Source organism: Leuresthes tenuis, unplaced genomic scaffold (genome assembly GCF_036924035.1).
Source record: "Leuresthes tenuis unplaced genomic scaffold, fLeuTen1.0.hap1 SCAF_9, whole genome shotgun sequence".
NCBI classification, from domain to species: Eukaryota; Metazoa; Chordata; class Actinopteri; order Atheriniformes; family Atherinopsidae; genus Leuresthes; species Leuresthes tenuis.
Window position 1 is genome coordinate 7,167,523 of NW_027325363.1, and position 20,124 is coordinate 7,187,646.

At 40.1% G+C, this 20,124-nt stretch overlaps 3 protein-coding genes across 4 annotated transcripts in view; 1 reads left to right on the top strand and 2 right to left on the bottom strand.

Annotated features, from left to right (window-relative positions):
* On the top strand, window positions 1-4,047 carry LOC140314064 (stomatin-like). The gene is made up of 7 exons (XM_072392093.1): window positions 1-66; window positions 1,761-1,864; window positions 2,030-2,102; window positions 2,193-2,275; window positions 2,394-2,597; window positions 2,919-3,053; window positions 3,130-4,047. Exons 1-7 carry the CDS (start codon window positions 21-23, stop codon window positions 3,319-3,321), a joined length of 837 nt encoding a protein of 278 aa, XP_072248194.1. The 5' UTR covers window positions 1-20; the 3' UTR covers window positions 3,322-4,047.
* The window catches only part of mtus2b (microtubule associated tumor suppressor candidate 2b), a 25,970-nt gene continuing 9,412 nt past the window's right edge, over window positions 3,567-20,124 (bottom strand). Inside the window, exons 5-15 of one of the 2 annotated variants that reach the window (XM_072392090.1) lie at window positions 17,120-17,266; window positions 14,924-15,022; window positions 13,792-13,988; window positions 8,351-8,417; window positions 7,709-7,923; window positions 7,371-7,476; window positions 7,222-7,295; window positions 7,040-7,138; window positions 6,844-6,963; window positions 6,140-6,237; window positions 3,567-5,893 (exon numbers count right to left, since the gene is read on the bottom strand). In XM_072392090.1, the coding sequence (XP_072248191.1) occupies window positions 5,686-5,893; window positions 6,140-6,237; window positions 6,844-6,963; window positions 7,040-7,138; window positions 7,222-7,295; window positions 7,371-7,476; window positions 7,709-7,923; window positions 8,351-8,417; window positions 13,792-13,988; window positions 14,924-15,022; window positions 17,120-17,266 (1,430 nt within the window). In that variant the 3' untranslated portion in view covers window positions 3,567-5,685. Of the gene's footprint in view, window positions 5,894-6,139; window positions 6,241-6,843; window positions 6,964-7,039; window positions 7,139-7,221; window positions 7,296-7,370; window positions 7,477-7,708; window positions 7,924-8,350; window positions 8,418-13,791; window positions 13,989-14,923; window positions 15,023-17,119; window positions 17,267-20,124 lie in introns of both variants that reach the window. The other variant, XM_072392089.1, reaches the window with a different exon arrangement.
* The window catches only part of LOC140314063 (high affinity cationic amino acid transporter 1-like), a 33,314-nt gene continuing 19,246 nt past the window's right edge, over window positions 6,057-20,124 (bottom strand). Inside the window, exon 12 of the transcript XR_011917110.1 lies at window positions 6,057-6,068. The gene's annotated coding sequence lies outside the window, so the exon portion shown is untranslated. The remainder of the gene's footprint in view (window positions 6,069-20,124) is intronic.

Here is a 20,124-nt window from a genome sequence, read left to right on the forward strand (position 1 = left end):
CAACATCCAGCAGAGCAGAGATGGTTACGCAAGGTAAACTTCAAATCAGCGAGGATAATGTGGAAGGTAAATACTTTTTTTATATTTGAGTTAGTGAGTAATGTGGCTAAAACTGCAGATTTTAAGCATCTTTTCCTGTAGTAGTTCTGTCAGAAAACTGGCCCACCTTCACACAGCTACGTTCTTTAAACATTTGTGTGTGTTTATCACATGTGTTTATTTTTTAATCTAATATAAAAGTGCTGAAACGGTAAGAATGGATACACAGTGTGAGGTCTAAACACGACAGTAACCATTTAAAAATGTTGACTAAAGATGCTAAACATAAATTAGAATTCCATATGTACAGTATATTGTTGGGATGCTTCTTGTGAAATTGTTGTAACGTAACCTTTTCTTCCATCATTAACAACATCTTTACACTCATCTTATTCACTCATCCTTATCTTCTGCTTTCCACCTACTGGCTATCATCTATCTAACCCAACTTTGCCCTCCCTCAACAAATTGTCTTAGAGCCACAACTATCAGTTTATAAATCCAAACTTTTGCCATTGAACATGACTGCTTTGACAGTGTTTCAATGATTAGCTTTAAACCAGCGTCTTCCCTTCCCAGTGAATATGTATCACTGAACGTTTACGTCATCAACCACAAATTCAACCTTTTTTTCTGTCATTTCGGCATCTTCAAGAAACATCTTAAAGAGATATGCTATGTTTTTGCTTTTTCAATCTTGTGTTCATTTAAAAGGATAACCGAGTCCACACCACAGAGAGTTATCCTGTCCCACAGAGGACAGAATAGGCCTGAACACCGCCGTGTCTTTTCTTCCTTTACTTGTAAACATCACCAGGGAACATATTCACATAATACCTGTGGAGTGGCTGGTTCGGTACCCCTCAAACACAAAGGTCCTGTCCAATCAGAGTGGACAGGACCTTTTAGGACGAGTTTGACAAGAGGTGCTACAGTAAAGTACAGAAAAGAAAAGTTATACCACAAGTTTATAAAATTATGAAGTGGTATATTATATGGACTCTGTATAATGTTGTGGTATTCCAGACTATTGCGCACACAAAACAAGCTGCAAGATGGAAAGACTTGCAGGGTTGAGGTACAGCCTGGACAGGTCGCCAGTCCATCACAGGGCCACACAGAGACGAACGAGACAAACAACCATGCACGCTCACTCCTAGGGACAATTTTAGAGTCACCAATTAACCTTACAAGCATGTTTTTGGATGGTGGGAGGAAGCCGGAGAACCCACGGAATCCTCTTGCTGAGAGGTGACGGTGCTAACCACCACACCACCATGCCCAAAAGAAGAAAAAGAAGAATGGCTTCTTGACAAAAGAAAAGAAAAGATCCCTGCAGCCCTCCCTGTTTCCCTGGCAACACATACAGGCTGAAGGTGACGGACGGGGAAGAAATTTAAGACTGATAAAACAATAGCTCTGCACTACTCAGGTGAATTTGAGTTCACATGACTTCCCTCAGAGATTAATTACATAATTAGTGACAAGAGAGATGTGTAAATCCAAAACAGTTCTTGCCTGGCAGCAGGCATCTTTTGTTACCTTGGTGGAAGGTTCTGTCCCACTGGATCATATTACTGTTTAATCAGCTGTTAACAAGCTGACAACAGCAGCTCTGTCTTTGAATGTCACTGCTCGTGAGTGTATGAGTGAACAAATGTGCCATGAAAATACACAGAAAATACTTGCTACAAGTTTTAAAGCATTTTCTCTCACCACAGATAAAGGTTCGGGAAGACTGGGGTGCTTTGGTTGGCTGCTGGTAATCCTATCACTCATCTTCATAGCAGCAACTTTCCCATTCACACTGTTTATGTGTGTCAAGGTAAATAATGTTCTCGTGCTCATTAACGTGTGATAACGCTCCGCTTCTGAAATCTGACAGTGATTGCATTTAGTTGACTGATGCGGCTCCATAGCGTACTGTTTCCCTTCCCTTTACACTGATTTATTGCTGGTCTCTGTGTGGTTTACTGTCTCTAATGTCCAGATAGTGCAGGAGTATGAGCGAGCAGTCATTTTCAGACTTGGCCGGATTGCTGACAGGAAACCTAAAGGGCCAGGTTTATGATTCAACATATGCAATCTTACACTGAAGCTGGGTGAACAGTCTGCTCAGAGGGTAAGTTTAACAATGTTTTTATCTCTTCCAGGACTTTTTTTTGTTCTGCCCTGCACTGATAACTTTGTGAAAGTCGATCTGAGGACTGTTTCCTTTGATATCCCTCCACAAGAAGTGAGTTTTTCTCTCCTCATTACAACTGTTCTCCTTCTACATCCAATGTTAGCCATCAGTCTATAGCTTTTGTCATCTTTTGAGTGATCAAGGACTCGTCTTTTCTTTACTTTTGTAGATTCTGACCAAAGACTCAGTGACAGTGTCTGTGGATGGTGTGGTGTACTTCCGCATACACTGCCCCATTTCATCTGTGTCCAACGTCTCCAACGCACATTCATCTACACGACTGCTCGCTCAAACCACTCTGAGGAATGTCCTCGGCACCAAAAACCTTGCAGAACTTCTCTCTGACAGAGAGGGCATTTCACTCAGTATGCAGGTAGGATGAAACAGCACCGTGAGACAAATGCCAAGAAAGAAAAGGTTGCAGATGAGACCTGAAGAGCTGAGCAGTTCAAACTCCTGCTCAGTTTGTGTGGTTGACAAAACTGCATTTTTAGGTCAACTTCTTCCTTTCTACCCTTAATTTAAACAACACTCAGTATGCCTTCAATAAATGAGTGAATTCCATTTGTGGCACTTAGCCTTCATAACGGCTGTAGGGGGGGGGGCTCCAAAATGAGCTTTCAAGTAACGCTTATTACAATCTGAAAATGGCTGTATGAAGCCTGAGTATTTATTGTTCAATGTTACCCTGCAGGAATCCCTGGACGAGGCCACGGATCCATGGGGCATCAAGGTGGAGCGTGTGGAGATCAAGGATGTGAAGCTGCCTCAACAGCTGCAGAGAGCCATGGCGGCAGAGGCAGAGGCCAGCCGAGAGGCCAGGGCTAAGGTGAGAGCGGCAGCTGTAGAACACATTCTGTTTTATCAGAGGGAACATTTGGGGAATTTATGACTCCGTGTTTCAGATCATTGCAGCAGAGGGAGAGATGAAGGCCTCCAGGGCTCTGAAAGAAGCCTCTCTGGTGATTGCTGAAGCACCTTCTGCTCTCCAGCTGCGATACCTGCAGACTCTGAACAGCATCGCAGCAGAAAAGAACTCCACCATCATCTTCCCTCTGCCCATAGATATGATGCAGAGTTTCATGCAGAGGAAGTAATGAATTCCATCTAGTGCGTCTCATAATATAAATTAGGCAAGATTTGCATTGCTGTTAGTGTTATATTGTTGTTATAACTTTTGGAGGGCTTCAGTAGCGTCACTTTAATATATCCTCTACGAGGCCTAGTGTGTTATAGCATTGAATTAAATCTAATTTTTTAACAGAGAAAAAGGTTTATGTCATAGTTATAAATCTAAACATCAATACACACCAAATCTGACATTTATGCACTTGTTGTGTATGCTTATTGTGATTTAATACTTGAATACAAAGTGCAACAGATACAGTACAGCCATCAACTCTCAATATTTTAACCAGATAAGCTACAGTTTAACTTCTGGAGGAGGACGCTTGAATAATTCAACAGAATGTACAAAAAGTCAAACAAAAATAATGCACAAGCTTATGTGAGGTCATGCTTTCATATAAACTAATCCAGAACATGAACTTCTCAACTACTAAATACAATCTTTTCAACTTAAGACATGTAAACGATCAACAGAAGTCATGACATCCGTGTGATGGACCAAGCCTCTCTGACTTTGGGCACAAACTGTGAACAAAAGCTTGCTCTATGTTTGAACAAACATTCGGTAAATGTGTACAACATCGTGTCCACGGGACACAGAGGCGATCAGTGCAATCAGAGTACCTGATGGAGAGGAAGGCCATTTCCCCTTCCTCTCAGAATCCAGAAAATCCCTCTTGATAAACGTAATCAACTCATTGTCCAAACAGTAAAATGCAGTGACAATCAAATTCCTAATTGGCGGGTTTGAACATCTTTGCTCAGAGGAACTAATGTATACGTATGTAATATGTGTTAAAACACTGTTCCACTTTATTTTTACACATTGCACTAACCTCTTTAAAATATGTCCACTTGCTGCTGACATCCAAATGAATGTCTCATAAAACAGACCTTTGAGATGATTGGTTACAGTATGTAAACATGGAAAAAAGGGGCAATAAACACAAAATAAAAGTCATGGCAGTTGCTTCCCTTTGTTGACTCACAATGCTTCTCAAGTCCTGAGATTAATCTTTACAATGAGAAATGAGGTAACATTGTAATCAGATTTTCATGCCTGTTTTGATTAAATAACTCAGTAAATGCTGAAAAAGTCAACCTCGAGGTACGCTTACGGAGATGAAAGCTTGGGACATGTTGTGCATGTGATGAAAAATAAATAAATATTCAGCAACACAGAAAAGAGCAACAGTTCGACAAAGTGCTTTTAAATCAAAAAGGAACAATTACTTTGCATATTAAAACACAATAAATCTGACGTGAATTAAACATTGTCAGCAGCATTTATGGCTGATTCTGCAGCAATGAACCCCAAACATATAGCCAATACAGCATATAATGAAGCACTGCGCTCAATGATCCCTCTTTGGTGGTTTTGTGAGACATGATCACACTTTCTTAACCTAAGGCGAGGGGCTCCAACCATTTCTTTGTTTCATTTCAGTAAGTCGAGCTCAGTTTTACGAGAAATAAGGATGAACTTCTTTTGCCTTTCTACTCTTAATCATCACACAGTAAGTAAAGTTAAAATACATTGTCACTGGAAGACGAACCATGCTTGAAAAAGAGCAAAACCTGTACAGATTTGATAATTTTAGAAGGTAATATAGTTGGACTTTGTTGGCAGTTCAGTGGGTTCATGAGTTGTTGTAGTCACACATTTCAGCTCAATGCTGACAGTAGGATGGATGACAGAGGTTAGATGAGTTGGCATTCATTCATAAACTCCTGATATATGAAATATTTCCGCGAGAAAAGGTTAACTTGCCTCAGAGAAGAATCCTCACTTTGAGAACAATTAGCTGTAGGTAGTTTTGTGATTCTACTCTAAGTATTACCTGTGCCCTGGCAGACGTTGCTGGTGGGAGAGAATGAACGGTAGAAGGCGCTTCTTGTGTTTGTTGTAGCACTTCTAATGTTTTCTACGTCTTGTTCATCCATCATCCTGAGCGCTGGATGGGAAGATGGAGATGTAGATGGAGGCGAAATATGGAAATGAGGCACTATGATGTTGAGGCAGCTCTTTGAAATCTACAATGAGCTCGTCTTTCATCTGCTTGAACTGCGGAGCGTCTGTTTTGTGGGGCATTCATGTGGAATAGAAAAAGGCTGAGATATTTTCTCTTATGTCATCAGGTGTGATCATCAATACAATTCAATAGGTCAAAGATTAAAATCCTGTGGTTCGACTTTGGAAGTGCATCACATATAAGATTTCCCAACAAACAAACTTGTAATTGAAAGGAGCATTCGTCAGAGACAGACAAAAAAAGAGGGCTTCTGAGACTGATCAAAGAAATCATTTGATACAAGAGCTTCTATTGAGGGTGTCATTGATGGTACGAGTGTGGGCGGGCAGGGGAGCATGGTCCAGAGGGGGGTCTATGGATGGGGGAGGAACTGGGGGTCATGTGAGGACTCAGCTCGCCTGTCTGGAGACGCCACAGCAGTTCTTCATTGGTGCGACTCAGACGCTTCTTCTCATTGCTCTCCTTCTCAACATGCACCTGCAGGTTGGCGTTTTCTTCAGAGAGTTGCCTGAAGAAGAAAAGGAGACCAAAAAAAGTCACAAAAGAGGAGCTTTTGTATCTGCTTAAACAGCTTTGTCTGTTCTCTGACAAGAAATGCCCGGCTGCATTAGGAGGGGAGGATTTTTTATAACTTTATCTTAACCAAGACTCATTAATTCCACATTTTTATAGTGGAACTGCCCCTTTAATATGTTTTCAGAGCAGCAGACTGCATCATATTCATCACCTGTTGCACTTAAACACTTAAACTGACCTGGAAACAGCAAGATTCTTGTCTATTCTCTCTTTCAAGTCTTCGTTCTGCTGCTGTAACACCTGCAGTCTCTCCTCCAGGTACACGTTCTTTTCAGCCTGCTCAAAAACACAGGTGAAAGGGTACAATATTAAATTCTTCAAATGGGAAATCACAATCAAGAGCAAGAGAAACAGGATAATATGCTTAAAAGGTGCTGGAGGTGTAGTCCCTCTCCCCTAAAATGTCGTGATATACTTCAGTAATTCATGTAAAGCTTTAAAGCTGTCACAGGTCTTACTCATTTCCAAGCTGAAGTGGTGAAAAACTTACCACTGATACTGAAAACACAAGTTTTATACATTTGAATGCATGTTAAAACCAATGTGATTATCTCAGTTTACTCATTTTCCAAGCAGATGTTTTTTTTTAAATCTTTCAACTTTCAGGTTTAGAAAGATGAAAAAAATGACTTTTGAAGTCTTTGCTAACACAAAGAAAAGAGAAAAACATGATGTGAAATCAGCATGTTTATAGGTTTGTTTTTGCCAGTAGAGATAATTTAAGCATTGAAATATAAATACTGCATCACCCAGATTTATGCTGCTTTCACTCCTTACATATTGGGTGTGTCAGTGGACAGTTTAATAGTGTGAACAACATTTACAAAAAACAAGCGCCAGATTTCATTTGATGCAAATCTGAAGAAGAAACTTAAAGCCTACTATTTTCTCCAGTTCAGAAATCTTCAGCTCCTGTTGATGGATTTGTTGGTTTTTCATCTCCAGAACTTCTTTCAGGCTCTTCAGGTCCTCTTCAATGTGTTTATATGGAGCCAAAGCATCCTAAAAGAAAATTAAAAAGGCAGCAGCTTTATCATGCCACTGTTAGCCGCGGTGTTCTGTATCATAAGGGACTTACCACTATCTGCTCATCAGTGCTCTTACGAAGAGCTTCTTCAAATCGCTTCGCTCGGTCTCTTAGGCTACGATTCTGAAACGTCAGTGTGTCCACTTGATCCTGATAACCAGACAGATATCAAGTTGTTAACTGCTAGCACTACTTACCAAAGTGTACATCTTTCAAGAGTTAAACTGATTAACCTGTAGTGACAGTCTGATCTTTTCAAACTCTTCTTCCAGAGACTTCTTCTGCTGTTCGTGGGCCATCTTGAGATCTAAGAACAGATAGCATATACTTATCTCCTTCACTTGCAGTAGGTTGGACAACATATTTTAAACGTGCCGCTTACTCTTTACAGTCCTGGCATGCTCCTCCTGCAGAGTGGCCAGTGTGTCGTTGTGGGCTGTTTCCATCTCCATCAAAGACGCCTCGTGGTTATCGGTCATTTCCTCAAGCTGCAGCAAAGATTTAGACATTTGACAATGATAAGAACACATACATACACACCAAGGAGTTGCAAAAGAACATGCAGCATACTATCTTTTTGCATGTTCTTGCATTAGAGCAATCTGCATCCTTTTGTCTTTTAGGTGAACCCCAACACCTTCAGTGACATCACATCCCTATTTCCTATTTGACCAATGGGCAAACCTGGCCAGCTTGCATTCAGTCAGACCCAGACTGCACCTGCTCTTGCTGTTTGAACCGTAGCTCCTCCAGGTCAACTCGTTGTTGGGCCTGCAGGCTCTCAGTCTCGTTCATGTGTTGAGCCTTCAGGCGCTCCTCCAACGCTCCCAGCTCCTTCTGCTGCTCAGCCCGCAGTCCCTGCAGCTCTGCCTCAAAACGCCGCTCCAGGTCCTCCTTCTCCTGCTGCAGTTGCTCCCAGTGTGCGACACTGAAAGCTGGCATACAGCGTATGTGTGGAGTTAGCCTCACCAGATGCAAGTTTAGATCATGCACTGACTACAAAATGAAAAATAATTTCTAAAAGACACAAGTAAATTACTTATTTTTTGTTTCTAATACTGTATTGTAAGAATCAAAATATATAAAACATGTGTAACTTTGTAGGAAAAGAGTCATTTCAATCTTTTTATCATTACTGTAATAGTAAAGCAAACGTTTTGAAATGAAACAATGCCTGCAGAGCAGTGGAGTTACATGTTCTGGTGTATCTTAAGAAAGACTAAGGCCTGATCTCTATCAGCAGTTTGGCCTCCCAGGGATCCCTTTTTCTACTTGTCTCTGCTACAGTATTATGAGCTTTAAGTGACTAGTTGCATTACCTCCCTGTGTGGTGGCACATCTATCAAACTGGTACCCACTTACCCACTTCATCCCTAATTCTGGCGAGTTCCAGGGACAGTTCCCTCTCCTTCACAATGACACTCTCACTCTGAAATACAAACATATGCAGGACTGAACTCGGCTTAACTGTAAAAACAAACATGTCAGTAAAACAATGGAAAAAAATGTCATGCTCAGAGTTTCTTCCCTTTGACTTACAGTACTGTTACATAGCAATCTTAGCTTCACTGTTTTGTTAGCATAGCAATTAGGTTGGGACCCAATTGCTTCCAAGTCAATGTTCCCATCCAAACTTTAGTGCATCACACGATCAATTTAATGCTCAAAGAGCATAAATAAACTCTCCTGTCTCTGGAATTCCTTACTTTCAGTTTTTCACCAGGATGTGTTAGCTAATTTAGCTTAATCTGTATGGTGTGAACAGGCTGAAATTTGATGACAACACACTCATTAGTAGTTAGAGGCTTCATGATTTGGAGCACCAGTTGTGGTTTTTGCTTCTCTTTATTCAAATATGTGTCAATTGAAAAGAAAGAAAGTTGTTTAGCCCAGTGAGATGAGAAGTAGACTGGTTTGCTAGCTAACTGTTGCTAAATTAATTTAAGTTCACCTGAGTTCATCTAAGTACTCAGAATTTCCAAACATGAGACAAGATACAATAAAGTACTGACAGAATTCCTAAAGCCGGTTAACATTTGCTGATGCAATACCAAATTGGTAAAAAATAGTTAAAATATTTTGTTTAAATATCTTTTCATTGTGTTTTTTCTTCAAAAGAAAAACGGTATTATTTTACAACTGAAAAGCCAAACCTTCAGGTCGAGACTAGTTGAAAGTTGTTTTATTCATACAGATGTTGCAGTTTAGTCCCTCGATATAAAAAAAGATGCAGAGAAAGAAACAGCGACATGTGAAATGTTGTTTCACTGTATGTCTTATGTGGAATGATGCAGTCAGAGAATCTTTGCTGATGCCTACTTTCAAACAATAAGAAATATAAGAAAACGCCAATTGTTTATCACCAGCCATTTCTTTTTCTTATACTGAAAAAAACAACATGATCGAGACTATGATTGATTAATAAACATGGATTTACAGGAAGACGAATGCATCATGGCTGTATGTGAGGGGACATATCAGCATTCATGACAGCATCACAATGAAAACGTCTGGTATCCACTGAGTGTTTAATCATTGTGTGACTCTCAAACAACATCTTTATGACAGAGGATGTCACACTTGACAGTTAATAGAAGAATAGAATAGAAATAGAATAACACTTTATTCACCCCCCAGTGGGGGAAATTCAAATTAGTCGAGTAGCTCAAAAAATTGTGATGTGATGAAAATGTGATGCTTCGTTCTAATTCTACACAGTATGATGGTTGCACACACTGTTGCCTGGAGGTACGGCAGAGCTCACTGCACAGCGAGTGAAAGATGTATGACACACTCAGCAGAATGGCAGGACAGTAATGATGTCACCCTCTGAGAGGTTTTCCTTGGAACATACTGGAGTGACCTCAGGAGGAATGAAACATGGTCAGCGCCATTTCACATGCTGGAGCTCCACCTCTGCTTTTATTCCTCAATCTCGGGTCCTGCCCAGACACCACCCTAGTTAGACCTTCCTGGAAATTATGTGTCATGAATTCTAATTTTCCTTTATAAGGTTCTGCCCTCACAGTGGCTACTATTCATTACTGGGAATGCTACAAATAACAGCTTTCTTTATCTTTTACAACGTTGATTAAATACTTTCTTTATCATTTTACCTGTTGCCAGACAGTAAAAATGATCAGTATAAGCAGCTAGACGGAAGGGGTGATCATTGTCTGCTTCTTTAATGGTTTGATCAAAAGTCACAACCAGGATGTTTTCCGTTTAAAATACGAAGAAGACAATTTATGGATGAAAAACTGATGTCCACCTATTTCTACCTGACAACAAATCCTTTCACAACACTGCACATCGTAACATAAGCATAGCTTTTTATACGGTAAAAGCCACGCTTATTCCAAAGGAAACACTGCAACAAACTTCTCTGAAGTCCGCCGCCATGTGGGCAGTCAAGTTAAAGTGAGAAACTATAAAAAAACTTCTCATGTGTGGCTGTTTCTCTGTTTACAATCATCCTGATGACATTGATATCCCTCGCAGATAAGAAGTTAATAAAAAAGTAAGAAAGAAAACAATGCATCATCATATGTAAAAGTTTTCTTTGACAGTCAGTACAGTGTGATCACCTTGAATTAACCAGTAGACACAATAACTAAACAATGTACACATTAAACCAGAGACAGACGGAAGAACATAACACAGCAGCATTTTATGTAATGTCCCCTACAAAACTATGAAGATGGAGAGTGCGACAGACAAGCAAGCTTTGACTCAGCATAATCATACACGACTCTGCACTCTATACCAGCTCTGTCGCTAGGAAACAAGTGAACATAATGAGCATATAAAGAGACATACTAAGACCCCCCCCCGCCACCAAACATACACATGCGCACAAGCACTAATACATAAAGTAATCCTCTGTGCTGAAACAAGCTTCCTGCCTGCAGAAGACACTGTTTTTACCGTTTGGTCCAGACAGCACAAAGGGAGGAATGGAAGCCTACAGCAGCAGTGGCCCATACTATGCTAGCAGATAGCAGCATCCCTTAGCCTACTGAGGAGGCAGCAGTGGCAGACGCAAGTAAAACGAAAGATACAGAAAAAGAGCTCGAGGAGGAGGGAGGAAAGCAGGGGAATGAGAGGGGAGGAGAGATGGTAAGTCCAAAGCCTCACCTCGTTTCATGGTTTGTGGTCATCATTTATCTCTGTTAGAACAAAGACGACCAGCTCCAGCCCAGCTCTGCCTATCCTCCCCTCAATCCCCCATCAACACGCCCCATATCAGATTTATACGCATGGCAAGGAGCAGCGCGCACACACACACACACACACAGTCTTTGCATCTTTGAGAGGAAAAAAAGGTGTAGCAGGAGAAGATGGGGGAGGGAGATGATCAATGAGTGGCCAATTACTGCTCTTTTACTCAGCTGAGGGGAATACAGAGCATGCAAATGTTAGATTCATGGTACATAGTTTATCTTTGCTCACTCTTACTGAGGCAGTAACACCAAACTACAATTTTAATTTACAATGTCAATTTTCTTGCAAAAAATACAACTGCCCAATTTGCTCAATTAATATGCTTAATATATTTTGATGTTCATGCAAAGGACTCATAGTCTTAAACATTTCTTTAGTCAATATTACATTTGGAACAAATGTTTTAAAGCATCATCAGTATGTGGTCAAACAGAGTAGTGATGCAAGTTTACAGGGAAAGGTTCATGGAAAGACCTCCTAACCACAAATACCAGAGTAAAAACACAATAATACAATATCATTTGCAATATAAGGAATTTTACATGCTACGTTTTAACCAACACAGCAGGATATTACAAAAGACTTTCAAGACTGCGTCTCAAATCTTAAAATCACTTGTTTTTAAATATCCAGTTTCTAAAGGGAAGTTTTATCACTTTATTGTTAATATTTGCAGATGTGTCTTGGATACAAGAATTGTAAAGTTCCCCATCTTAAAGACATTTGAGGGTTTTCTACCCATGTCTGACAATGTAGAAGCAGAGCAAGACCCAAGCAAGCAGCTCTAATCCAATTTATCATTTCCCACAGAACCCATGGGTGGAGCTGGGAAATGAATTAAATGCAAGCGGAGGACAAGCAAAGGACAAGAAACTGCAGTTTGATCCAGGTTTGACAGGAAGAACACACAGGGAATCTTTTTTGTATGTTCTTAAAGACAGGTGCAGGAAACTCCCACAATCAAGAGATATTTGTTGTAAAATTATAAATAAAATGTACTGAATTAAAATTAATTGTATTCCGACAGACGAGGCCCTCAGGAGGAATGTGGGAAAACACATTTCTTTATGTATAGACAGAAAGTTAGCTACAGGCGTCAGAGAGTGGCTAATTTTATCAGCCTTTTGTACATTTTCTTTCTTTTTCAATGTGCTTTACCATTGAAAAAAAAAACAGGAACCATCATATAAGACAATAAATAAATAAATGGGGATGTCAGCCTGTTACATGAGAGGCCCCTTTTATAAAATATGTTGTTAAAAGAAATGAACAACTATGCATGTGCGTTAGTCACCAATCTGTTCAACAGGTTAAATATGCTTTTGAATATACTATTAATAATGCTTAAATGCTTTTAAGATCGCATCATTTCTGTGAGCACAAGGCCCCGCAGTCTTTTGCCCTTTTTACTGGGTTTGAAGGGGCTCTGCTGACGAGGAACAACTTTACAACGACATCAGATATCCAATTATAAGAATCCACGAGTGAATAAGATCCCGTTACAGAAAGAGACCCAGTGTGTATACCCTAAGCCAGCTGTTGGTCAGACCCAATGAAATGAAATGTCACAAAGTTCTACTAAAATGCATATATACGCTCACAGTTTCCCTCAGATCAAACAAGAAACAACTCTGAAAATGGTCATTATTTCCTACAAAGTTGTTTGTAGACAAATCGTGCTGCTGCGGTCACTCCTAATACATTCAAAAAGCAAAAGCAGATTTTAAGGCATGTGATGAGCTTTGTGAACAAAGTGATGCTGACAGCAAACGTTTTCCTTTGAGAAAGGAAGATGAAACATGATTTCTAGCTGCATCCCTACAACATTCCCTTTGTAGAGTTCAACATTCATTAAAGTAGGGCATAAAAACCAGAAAGCGGCTGATTTAAGACATGGTGCAAGCTTGCAGCTATATGTAAATTCCTTGCTTAGACCTTTCTAGAATAAAAAGGTCTTGATATCGAGAAGCTGATTGTGTCATGGATGGTGGATGAGTTGGACACAAAGAGCAGACTTAAGTGATTTATTTCAAAACAGCAATAAAAGGTGCAGACTACTCTTGAATACCAAAATCTGGCAATGACTGAGAGCAGTAGAGGGCTTAAATGCAGAGGAGAGTGATTGGTGAATGAGAACAGCTGAGGAGATCGAACACAGCAGGAACAAGTGGAGTCAAAAACTACTGAAGGAGAGTGTGAAACTAAACTGAATAAAGACAAGACACGAGCAACAAGAAACAAAAAGACAAATCAAGATTGGACCAGAATAGAACGAATAGTCAAAAAAACTCATGACTAAACCAACAAGAAAAGAACAAAACCCAGATAAAACAAGACATTAAAAATAAAAAAGAACTACGAGAAAACCTCAAAATAAAGGGAAAAAAAGGACAAAAAACCACAGATCATAACAGTTATAGCACTGGTAAGGTCTAAATGAGCTCTCATAAGTTAGTTTATGCTGAATTAACGACAAAGGGGACTAAGAGCCTGTGAAAACTTTGTTTAGCGTGACTTTAGAAGTAAATAAAGGAGTAAGTCTATACTGTCAGTACTGCTGAAGTCCCAGAGTTTCTTACCTTGAGACAAAAGTGCTGAGTAGTGATGCTGAAAACATCCAGACACAGGGAGGCCTTCTTCAACTGAGCCTGAAGGCTCTGAAGCTGCAGGGCCTGCTGCTCACACCGCTCCTGCAGCTGCTGGATCAGAACCCGGTCCACCTCCTGAGTCCTTATGGTCCGACTAGCACCATGACACGTTGCTGCCTGCCCACGAGCTACAGATACGAAGAGCAAGAAAATGAGCCAAACAACTCAAATGCCTTCAGTTAGACTGTCTATATCAAATGTTTTGAAGAGAAAGATTTGAGAACTACAAAATGAACAATATAAATGTATATGAAATTATATATATTCATATATGTTTTCCTCTTGAGATAATTAAAGTATTTTTTCAATAAATGGAGTGATTGCTATAGAATTGATATATTACTAAGTTCTGTCATAGTTATTAATCTTATCAGGACGACTCGGGAAGTAAAAAAACACTCACATGCGAATCAAATTTTCTAATAACTTCAGGGAAACAAGTAATTTCTGAGCTTAAACTACAAGACGGCCTTAATGGCTCGCTTAAAGTAGCAGTTTAACAAATGTTAGCTGTCTGTGTTTAATTTCTACAGTAGTAGAAACAGGCATCTGAGGTGATTTTGATACCAGAGGACGTTTTGTCTGCATTTATGATTATTGTTGAGGTTTCCTTTATCCCCTGAGCAGGGAGCTTGCTACTTTCCCAGTGGGAGCCTACTATGTGGGTGCAATATCACGTTACGTATCACCTGTACGGGAACTCTACATGCAGATGTTGTACTGTCTGTGAGGGAAAACACACAACCTGCTGGCTCATAATGTTGTAATCTGAGCCAGCAGAATCGGTGCTGACGAGGCCATCCTCGCTTTAGGGCTACTTTGCCTTGTTGCTATGGCAACATCAGGCTGTCCTAGGTAAGGTCTGGGAATGAAGTGTGGAGGGAGCACGAGAGGTGACAGAAAACGAGAGTTAAACCTAGCAGATGATGCTGCTGAACATCACACAACCACATCCTTCTTTGGGAACAAAACAAGGACTCACTATGAGATACTTAGTCCTGCAGTGTGTGCATACAGCACATTATGTGTTTACATGTACGTGGTGTGATATGAAATGACTCACCGGGGGACTGTGGCTTGGGTGAAACTACTGCAAATCTTTTAGGGGAGGATTTTGGTGACGCCGCAGCCTCTATGTCCCTCTGCAACTCTCTCCTCGAGGCTGTGTAGTAAAGACAAATGTTAACCTGCTTTTAATGCACACATTTAAAATACAACTAATAAACAATAGCTCTCCAATAGCTTTTTTTGTTTTTCTTTATTTATTTTCTATTGCAAATATTGTTGGCTTAACTATTAGTTAACCAAATAAAAATTCCACTGCCTTTCAGGGGACAACACATGTATGACTTCCATAAGAAATAATCAAGTCTTCCAACTGAAATACGGCTCATACCGGTATCCTGTGAAGCACCGTCCCTATAAGCAGTTGAAACGAATCGGTGCAGACGCCAACTAAGCGTTGCTATCGCAACCACATTCTATTGGAGTAACGTGAGATCGACACCGACATACGTTCCGTCACAGGACAACACTTTACTGAAACGCTTTTGTCACTTGGTTTTAAGCAATAACTACTTCTACCACTTGGTTGGGGTTTACAAAACGATCACGATTGGGTCTTCGACATACTCATTTTACTACCGTTACCCCAAGCACGCCATGTTGCCTGTTGCCTTGGTTACATGCAAATAAAACCGGTTAGAGAGCGAGAACAATGTCGCTTCCTGGTTAGCTTGAGAAAATAATGTCGCTTTGTCAGGCTTAGAAATCAAACTATAAGGGTAGAGACTGAAAACAGTGGTGGTTATGGGCAAAAACACCAACCAGCCAAACAAAAACTTTTATTTTTTATTTTTTTTACAACACAACAGCCATGGACGCCATTTTTACCCTTCACATGCAGTTACTCTGGTGACCACTAGATGTCAGGCATTCCTTAACCGTGATTATTGACCGTATCCGCCTGCATTAACAAACGCCACATGGGCACGGTTTGGGTGACTGCTGTCTTATATGATCAATTTCTATTATATCTAGTGGATAAAACCTACCTTTCTGGAGCATTAAAGCCTGTCCATGTGTTACGTTAAAAGATTATTATTACATTTGATGATTTTGCTGATCATGTTGGTCCTTTTTGGATTTACTAATACAGATTATATTTGTACACTCAATTGGCACAATTTGCTGCGGATCTAAACACTTTCGTTATTCAAACAGAATGGCAATGATCAAGTGTACTGCTGCTGATTGTATATATTTATGTATTAATGTTAAGTTTGGCATTAATTAAAGTATCTGTGAAACAAGCACCTAAACTAGGACACAACAAGATAAGGTAGTTTAGTGATGCAGATTCAGGGAGCTTGGCTGCCCATGGCTTCAAAAGAAATACACAGTGAGGCCACTGGGTGGCGGTTATGCTCCATATTCACAGCTAACACGCCAGCACAGGCATTTATGTGCATCTTCTTAGATGCCCACAGGAACAGAAAGAGAGTACACTATGTGCTACTGTACTGCTGTGATTCAATGCTGAACACTTAATTAATACACTGGTGTATTAATCACTTTTCTCACTTTAACATCCAGTGAAACCACTACCTCAGTCTCTGTAACAATTTTGTCTTATCAATACACAATATACAATATCGATTTCAATAAAAAGAGATCAGTAATCAAAGCATTGGACGATTCTATGAACATCATCGCGCCCTGATAATTATTCCAGGTCACTAGTTTGTGACAAAGGGATATTTGATCTTTTCAATGAAAACCCCATCTTATGGAAATATTTGCCCAAACGGTTCAAACATACTAAGTCTCTCGCTACTAGTAAACCTCTTCTTAAACAATTTGTCTTAATAAAAGCCTCTGGTAATGTCTGGTACAAAGCACTGCATTATTACATTCTTGCAAACGTCCATCTAACCTAACTCACCTTTCCGTAAAGCAAATTGCAAGTGATAAGAAAACTGCTGTGCAAATAATACTTCATTGTTATTATCCATGTTTTTATTACATGGGTCAAATCTCCACTCACAGGATACCAAAATATTCCCACTGACAGCAGTTCCTGTGCTAAACTGTCACCTGCTGCTAACGCCAACACTAGCACACATTCACACATCCAATTATGGGGATCACGTGATCACAAGACAGTGTAACCTTGAACTCTGATGTGAAAACTGCTAAACACACACACACACATGCAAAGGAGGTTTCTCTCCCCTGGCTGTGTGATGCAGGGCTGTACCGAGTGGGGAGCAGTGCTGTGGCGGCAGACTGCGGCGCTGCAGGCTCGGGGCGTTGGGAGGCTGAGGCCGGCTCTGAGTATGGGAGGCTTCGCTGGGAAGCGTGTTGGCTTTGTGTAGAGAAGGGTCATCGCTGCCACAGCTGGGATCTGCGGGGTGTAAGGAAAGCAAAATGTGGATGTGTATGAAATCTGTAATATGTTGCTATTTATACATCCATCAGGCACCTCTCAGTTACAATCACACAATTAAACCTGAGAAATGTTACACATCAAAACTTCACTATTATTGCATCTAGAGCACACCTGCCCTGTAGCCCTAAACAGGAACGACGAGGATATAATGCTGCATTTATCCCTGCTTTTCATTTTCACTTGTTAAATGAGAGTAAGACAGTAAACACAGTAAATCATCACTACACCTCAGTGATGGACAGGGAAATGCTTAACTGTGTCAACATTTAGGACTAACCTTTGGTATCTTACACACCATAACAATTAGTGTACAGTTTCCATTCTCTTCATATCATAACACATTATGGCATACTGGCACATGTCAATTTAGTGCAGTTGTTCTGCATTCATAGTGCTCTTATTGGAGGGACAGACTTTGTTCTTCTGTTGTATTTACATGGTCGAGGTCATCACCTAACCTGGTTAGATTTTTTAAAAGCTGCAGATATGCACAGAGACAAAGGAAAAACAAAATGCTGTAACCATTTAAATCATTCACAACAGCTCATTACACCACATGCAAAACAATTTTCTACGAATGACCACAAAGAGATTCTCATAGTTTTCAGCTTTAGAACATTTCTTTGGAGATAAATGATCTTCTTCTAACGATTTTGACACAGAAACCTACACAGTAATTCTGTCAGCATAGGTGAAAAGTCACAAACCAGGCAGCTCCGATTACTTATTCATGAAATATTCAGCTCCTCAATCAATGGTGGTGCTGACACATCCTGCATCGGTACTGCAGGTAATGGAACTCTCCCAAAGAAGGACAGACTTGTGCCTGCAAACTAAAGCATCATAACTGGGGTCTGAGAAAGAATAAGATGATGGTTCAAGGCTGGAATCAGCAAACCTCAGATTTCAAAGAGAACATCAAATAAATTTTGATGTCACAGTCTCCAAGGCCCATGTGACACCCTCTGAGGGCTCGCAGCAACCGTTTTCACTGCAGCAGTCCGACTTCACCTGGGACAGTCAGCACATTGTTTTTCTTGCTGAAAGAGAGACAGAACCGATTGGCTGATGGAGACAGGCTGACTCACGCTGCTAAATGCTTGTTTATCGCTTGTGTGTACAATTAACATCCTCTGATAATCAGCAAGAAGCTGGGATCGTTACTCTACTCTGCTGCTGACTTATTCACAAGTAGTGGGAATGAAGATTAAAAGATTACTTACAACCACCGTCTTTCACATTAGCGATAAAGCGATTATTGGCGACAATATAACTAAGTATTTAATCTTCGTTCCATCAGTAATTCCCCTTTTCTGAATTCCCATTTCCAAATAAAGCCAGATTTATTGTAGAAACATGTAGAATTATTAAATTAACTTACTGTAGCTAGAATTAACTGTGCACACAACCTTACTGACCATATCATTATGATTACCAGAGGCCTCACATATCATAGACTTAGCTAGCCTCCCCACGACCTTGAATTGGTGTAAGCGGGTGTAGAAAATGGATGGATGGATTCTATAAATCTTATTCACTATGAAACTGGATCCAGGAGCACCAGCTGATTTCCATCCATTTTTTTAAACCTTGAATGAACATAAACACTTCCGCTGTGACTCATTTGCACATAAAAACACAGTCCAGCAAGTAACTGGACATGTCAATGAAAACAGGAACATAGAAAACATGACATGCTTATCAGAATCACGAACAGAGCCAGCTACTGAGTGAAAATAAATAATTAAGGCTTTAAACTACTGTATGTTAAATGCAACAAACCCTGGCAGAGGTAAGACAGAAAAGGTCAAACTTCAAACGCAGACAGCACGCCCCCCAACAACACCGGCACAGTTGTCCTTTGACATAGCTGCAGCTACTTAAAGCATCTCACCAAATACAGAGGAATAAAAAGTCAAACTGGCATTTTTCATCATAATTATACATTTTCAACAGTTTGTAAATGGAAAGTTGGACATAATATGCTTAATCAGCCCCCAAAATTAAACAGCTGTATAAAAAAATAATTGAATTTAATTAGAAATGTTTAATGTCACCGTATCAGGTCTGACTTGCCTTTAAAAATCATGAATACACATGGTAGGAATGTATTATTAATTATTAATGAGTTAATGAGTAGGCAAAGGTGTTTTTTGTAATGTACAAACTGAAAATCCTGTTTATACACACAGTCTCTGGTCTATGAAATTTAAAACAGAGGGAAAAAGCTTCAGATTGCTTCGTTTTCATTTACAGGAGTTCCACTACAACAAAATGAAAAACACGAAGAAAACGCCAAATCCTCAAAATTGAGAATATGTAAACAGATACATTTAAATGTTTGCTCGAGTCGGTCATCTTAGAATTAACACGTTATCTTTCAAAAAGCTTTTAGAGGTTCAGCAAAAGAGCAAATGAATGATCCTCAACTCTACTTTCTTGCCATCAGAGTAGCACACAGCACAACAGTGTAACAGGCCCTTTATTCAGTAACTGGACAGATAGGTTGCATGTCACCAGCTGAGGTTATGTTCATCATGACATCCTCCTCTCTGTGAGGATGTGCTCGCTCCCAGTAGAGACGCATTGTTGGAACACATCCCTGCTAGATGTTGCTGCATGTGATATGCATATGGCTGTTACTAATAGGGCAGTGCTATCTGAGCCAACAGCCTGCAGGGAAATACTCCCATGTGCGCTGCCAATCATGTATAGGCTGTCTGAGCTGTTTCCAAGCATTTTACTATCTGCTAAACACCCATTTAGTCACTGCAGCTCTGACGGAAATATACTTTTTGGTGCCAAACATGCAA

Bases quoted from the DNA above. Each gene is read 5' to 3' on its own strand.
- LOC140314064 (XM_072392093.1), top strand. From the start codon at position 21: ATGGTTACGCAAGGTAAACTTCAAATCAGCGAGGATAATGTGGAAG. The intron at 1,865-2,029 runs GTAAATAATGTT...TCTAATGTCCAG, and splicing joins CACTGTTTATGTGTGTCAAG to ATAGTGCAGGAGTATGAGCG. The intron at 3,054-3,129 runs GTGAGAGCGGCA...TCCGTGTTTCAG, and splicing joins GCCGAGAGGCCAGGGCTAAG to ATCATTGCAGCAGAGGGAGA.